Raw genomic sequence first — 6,000 nt, forward strand, 5'->3', positions numbered from 1 at the left:
TCAGATCCATCAGATATATATCGTGCTCTAGATTCAGGCCTGTTCTGCTGCACTTTGGATATGTAGACCTATTGGGATCTCAGATCAGCTCAGGAGAAGTTCCCTTCTGAGTCCATCAGTCCCTTGTACCATCTTGGTTGTATTTCTCCCTAATGTACTGACATGGGGGATGTTCAGTTGTTTTCAGTCCTGTAGGACTCTTTGTGATTCCCATTTGGGGTTTTCTTGGCAAAGATACTGGTTTGCCATTTCTTCTCCAGCTCATTTTACAGATGAAGAAACTGAGGCCAATAGGGTTAAGTGACTTGCTCAAGGTCACACAGTTAGTAAATGGCTGACACTGGATCTGAACTCAGGACAGTGAAATCTTCTTGACTCTAGGTCTAACACTATCCACTGTGCCACCTAGGTGTGAGGGAAAGCAAGACCCAGATAGTTTAAACCACATTTCCAAAGATTTGCAGCAAATGAGGACAGTACCACAATAGAAGCTGGATCACCCATGGGGCTACCCTGGCAGGGAAGGAGGTGGAGATGACATAGGAGTGTTGTGCCTCTTCTTCCCCTCAGGAAACTGCCCATCACATACTGATGTCCAGACGCCAAGCCTTTGAGGCCCAGACCCCAGAGCCCCTGAAGAGACGCCGATCCCTAACTGCCCAATCCCTTCTATCAATAAGGGAAAAGCAGCGAAGAGTCCTGAAGAACCTGCGTCACCTTGAGAGTCTGGGGCTTGTAACTTCTGCTGATGGCTACCAGGGGCTGGTGGATGAGATGGCCCAGGTAACCAGCCAGATCCCTCCCCAGGTCTACACGTTATCACCCCGGCACCAAAAGCCAAGAACATAGTTGTGCCCCACTCTTCTGGGAATGTGGAGACCCCAAAGCCGGTCTTTTCAGAGGGAGACGCTTAAACTGTCTTAAGGAGAGGAGCTGTACAAGTCCCCCTTTTCTCCCAGGATGAGGGAGATCTCAAAACAGCCCTCCTTTGAGTGAGCAGAGGGGGCAGCTCCTTCAAAGCATCCTTTGTCTAGAAGGGAAAGTCTTGAAAGCATTCTTCTCTTCCTGTCCTCAGGATACCCTTGAAACTTTTCTCTCCTTGTTCCTTTATTCCACCAATAATTACCACTATTTAGAGCCCTGGGGTAGACCCTAGGGGAGATACCAAGTTTAGGTAAGACAAGGTCCCTTGCCTTCTGGGGTCTTCTAGGAGAATAATGCAGAACCCTGGGCGGCTGTCACATACCACAATGCATAATAAGATCATTAGACTGCTGCTGGGCCCTACTAGGGAAGGTTATTAACAACTGGATCTCTTCAAAATTCCCCATGGGTAGAGTGAACAAGTCCTGAAGGTCTCTCCTCCCCTGGGGAAGCCCTGACCCTGTCCCTTCTGTTCTCCTCCTCCTCCTCTTCTCTCCAGGATATTCGAAACCAGCGCCGTCACCGGCAGAGAAGAAAGGCAGAGCTGCTGAAGCTTCAGGCCACCTTCCAGGGCTTGCAGGCCAAGACAACCTTCTACGAGGAGCAAGGCGATTATTATAACCAATACATCCGCACCTGCCTGGACAATCTGGCCCACAGCAACAAGTAAGGCACTAGATCCCAGCATGGCGGAAGGGGCAGGGCAGGGCATCACCTTTTCTGCTCTCCTCCTTCAGGAACGATCTGAGGAGGATCTTTGATTCCAACCTCTTTCTCCATGGCAACAATTAACTTGAAAGCAACTATTTTTTAAAAAAACCTTGCATAATTATTTCATCTCTAAATAACCCTCAAGATGAAGTGGAGCCACAAATAAAGTGGGTTACTTTTCAACCTCAGCCAGGGGGGAGTTCTTCTGATAGTCATGCTTCCATCCTCCTACTATAGTAACAGAAAGTCCCTTTTCCCAGGAAGAGACATTTGAGTGGATTCTCTGGGGTCTTTTTTAAAATTTTAAAACAGGAGCGACAGAAAGGGGAAGAAGCAGCCATCTCTCCATTACACTGCTGCCCAGCTCTGGGAAAAGGGGGTCTTGGTGGAAATCGAGGACTTACCAGTCGCTCAGTGAGTAGATTCTCCAGAGTGGGACATGTGGGAATTTCCAGCTGAGCCAATCCATAATCTTTCCCCCTGCCCTTGGGGAGCTCCAGGGACTGAAGGACAAGGACAGAATAATGAGCTAGACTTTAGGACTGGGCATGGGGAAGAATTTCTAAAGTCACATTAGGAGCTGCCCCTCTGGGAAGGCTCCCAGACTGCTCAGAGCTGGAAAGAAAGGGGAGGATGAAGTTTGTACAAAATGGCAGCGGGAGAATGATGGGCTCAGAGGTGGGATGGGGGGGGGGGGGCATGGTTGCCTGATTAGAGTGCAGAACAGAAACGAATCCAGGGGCCCTGGGGGGCAGGTAGGGAGAGTTCTGAGCCCAAGCTGAGGAACTGGGGCTAAATGCTTGTGGTTGGGACGTTCTTTTAATGGGAGGGAGGCAAGAGGGGGAGCTAGGGATCTGCATCATTTTTATCAGAGCCCTGGTTCCTCCACTGAAAAGGGCACATTCTCCCTCTGTAAATATGGGGATCGGTCTCTGGAAGGACAAAGTCGATCCCCCCCCCCTTTTGGATCCTATTTCTCTGACAGTTTTCGCAATGTAATCTTTGACATCATTCCTGGGGAAGAGGCAGGAAAGTTTGAAGTGAAGGCCAAGTTCATGGGTGTGGACATGGAAAGATTTCAGGTTCACTATCAGGTAAGGGGAGGCTGGTCTGAGTACAGGAGTGGCTTCTCCTTGAGGCCCCTCCGAGGCTCTCCTAGCCTAGAGAGGGAAGGGACTCAGGATACTTCCTCAGGCTGGTTGGTGGATCCGGCAGATAGGAAGGGATGGCAAATGCTAAGCTTGAGAGATGGGGGGAGGGGGATGCAAATCCTCTCCTATCCTCCCCTAGGGAGGGCCTGGCCAGCAATGGAATGTGGATTCTTATGGACTTTTTCCCTGATTCTCACTGTTTTGTGGGAAACTTCAGTGGTGCAGAGCTCTTGGGAGACCCCCATTCTCCCTCTCCAGGGATTATCTGCTTTGCTCCCGGATTTTTTTACTAGAGAAAATGAGATTAGCTCTGCTCTTTCCTCCTTCCTTCCTTCACCCCATCCCCATATCCTGATTCATGGCAAGGTCTGCAGAAAGAGAGGTCCAACTTGGTGCAGCCCCTCCGGGAGCCTGTTGTCAGAGGGCAGCCCCTCACACACTTTCCCCACATCCCCCTAGGATATCTAGCCTCTTCAAGACAGCAAGCATTTATTAAGTGCCTACTATGTGCCAAGCACTGTGGCCAAGTGCTGGGGATATACAAAGAAAGGCATAAGTCCCTTTGTCCCATCCCGTCCTGCCTTCCCCCCCCCCCCCCCCGCCCACAGTCTAACGGGAGAATGACAAGCAAATATGGGCAATCCAATTGGGATAAAAGGGGAGGTAATCTCATTTTTTTTTTAAACCCTTAACTTCTGTGTTTTGGCTCTTTGGTGGAAGAGTGGTAAGGGTGGGCAATAGGGGTCAAGTGACTTGCCCAAGGTCACACAGCTGGGAAGTGTCTGAGGCCAGATTTGAACCCAAGACCTCCCACCTCTAAGCCTGTCTCCAAGTCTCTAAGTCTCAATCCACTGAGCTACCCAGCTGCCCCTAGGGAGGTAATCTCAGAGGAAACAGGCCAGAAATGAAGTGATGTATCCTAACCCCAGGGAGAGTTGGAAGGGAAGAAAAGGAGGAAGGAAGCTGACATTTATACAGGGCTTTGTGGTTTGCCTGTCGATCTTTGCAACAACTCTGTGAATTGAAGAGGTTGGAGGCATTATGATGCCCATTTTTCAGATGAGGAAACTGAGGCTCAGAGAGACCCCGACTCCACCAGGGTCCCAAGGTCTCTCTGAGGGCTTCAGCAGTCTTCTCTCCCCCAGGACCTCCTCCAACTCCAATATGAAGGTGTGGCCGTCATGAAACTCTTCAACAAAGCCAAAGTCAATGTCAACCTCCTCATCTTTCTTCTCAATAAGAAGTTATTCCTGAAATGATGGGTTGGAATGAGAGGCATGAAACATCCCTTTACCCCATTCCAGAATTTTTTTTTAACATCCTTATCTTCTGTCTTGGAACCTATACTAAATATTGACTCAGGCAGAAGAGTGGGAAGGGTGAGGCAATGGGGGTTAAAGTGACTTGCCCAGGGTCACCGCTGGGAAGCACCTGGGGCCTGATTTGAACCCAGGACCTCTGTACTCCAGGTCTGGCTCTAGCCACTACGCTGCCAAACTGCCCCACCCCCCATTCCCGATGTTTTAAGGGGAAAAAACCCGGCCTGTGCCCACTAAGATACCTAACCGCAGAGACCCCAGTGCCAGCCTCTGGGGCATCCTGGCTCACTCATTCTCTCCCCTAGTCAGGAGCTGGTACGAGCTTCCTCCTCCATGCTTCCCGCCTTTACTCCTGAATCACAGAGAATCTCCTGGACCTGGGAGAAAACGCAGGTCCTCCGCCCCGGCCAGGCAGGCGCACAGGCACGCACTCAGGCCGGGGGCCCCCCCCCAGCTACTCGAGCTTTAGCCCAAAGAACACCCCGCCCCCACTGGGGGAGCTTCCTCCCAAGCCTGCATGTGGACCGCAAGGGTCAGTCCGCCCCTACCACGTGCTGCCTTCCTGCGCTCTCCAGCCCCCCCCCCCCCACCTCCCCACCTGACCCTCCAGCCTCAGCAGCCTGAAGGGAAGAGGGGCCTCCTGGGCAGAGAACAGCAGGAGAGCTGTGCCTCCTAGGACTTGGCGCCTCTGCTGGTCAGAACCGGACCTACAGGAGGAGGAAGCCGGGCTGGGGATGGTCCACCTTAGCCCTTAGCTGCTGACTCTTTCCGCCTCACATGTGTATTTGGACTCTTTGGGGAGTGGCAGTAAAGTGATTGCACCTGCTGCGCTCTAGTGGCAGACCTTGGTATTACAAGCACAGTCTTTGGCCCCGACTACTGGACTTTACCTTCTACTGAGGCTTAATAGGCCATAGGGATAGAAATTTGGAACTAGGCAGGACCTTAGAGGTCACCTAACCTGACCCCCTCACGGACTTAAAGTGACTTGTGAGGGACCTATAGCAAGTGGCAGAGCCCAGATTGGAACCCAGGGGATAGATCCAAGCAGCCCAAAGCTGGGCTTTCACAGGGAAGGCTCTCCTGCTATTGGAATCATTGTTGCCCCTCCTTTCTAAACTATTTTTCACAAAAGCCTCATCAGTGAATATTCATAGGGACAGTTAGGGGACTGCATGAATTGAGAGTCAGGCCTAGAGACAGGAGGTCCTAGGTTCAAACTTGATCTCAGACTCATCCTAGCTGTGTGACCCTGGGCAAGTCACTTAACCACCATCACTTAGCCCTTAGTGCTCTTCTGCCTTAGAACCCAATATTTAGTATTGATTCTACAACAGAAGGCAAAGAGACTTAAAGGGGTGGAAAATTATTAAGCACCTACTCTGTGCCAGGCACTCCTCTGGGGATAAAAAAAGATGCAAAGACAGGCCCTAACTTCAAATTGCTTACTATCTAATGGGCTGAAAAAGGAAAGATAACATAGAGTTACTAATTGATACCAATGATGGGTCTTTCTCTCCATTACGGTAAATAAAGCTTACCCTATCTTAACCTCTAATCTCATTCCTCCCCCAACCCACCCTTATTAAAAATTATTGTATTCTTATGTCAATATTTATTTCCTCACTACCATTACTCAGAGTGACCACATTCTTAGCCACAGTGTTCATTGTCTTCCATGTATTTGAGCCCACCTAAAACGTGGGCCAAAAGGGTTCTTTTATTCAAAATTGCTTCATAGCCATACTAATAGAAAATTCTTCCCTTTATATTTAAAATCACCTGTTGGGGCCAAAAAAGGTCTCTTTTTTTATACTTAAATGTTTTATATTTCAGTTCAGTATGGTTTAAATGGTTCTCCCTTTCCCCCTCTTCTGTCCCAGGTGCTAGATTTT

At 49.8% G+C, this 6,000-nt stretch overlaps 1 protein-coding gene across 1 annotated transcript in view; it reads left to right on the top strand.

The window, feature by feature from the left end:
• Positions 1-4,045, top strand: part of IQGAP3 (IQ motif containing GTPase activating protein 3) — a 64,117-nt gene extending 60,072 nt beyond the window's left edge. Inside the window, exons 33-37 of the mRNA XM_044673720.1 lie at positions 571-783; positions 1,424-1,590; positions 1,948-2,049; positions 2,621-2,729; positions 3,932-4,045. Coding sequence (XP_044529655.1) covers positions 571-783; positions 1,424-1,590; positions 1,948-2,049; positions 2,621-2,729; positions 3,932-4,045 — 705 coding nt within the window. The remainder of the gene's footprint in view (positions 1-570; positions 784-1,423; positions 1,591-1,947; positions 2,050-2,620; positions 2,730-3,931) is intronic.
• Positions 4,046-6,000: the final 1,955 nt, after the last annotated feature.

The sequence above is a fragment of the Gracilinanus agilis genome, chromosome 4 (assembly GCF_016433145.1).
Source record: "Gracilinanus agilis isolate LMUSP501 chromosome 4, AgileGrace, whole genome shotgun sequence".
In the NCBI taxonomy this organism is placed as follows: Eukaryota; Metazoa; Chordata; class Mammalia; order Didelphimorphia; family Didelphidae; genus Gracilinanus; species Gracilinanus agilis.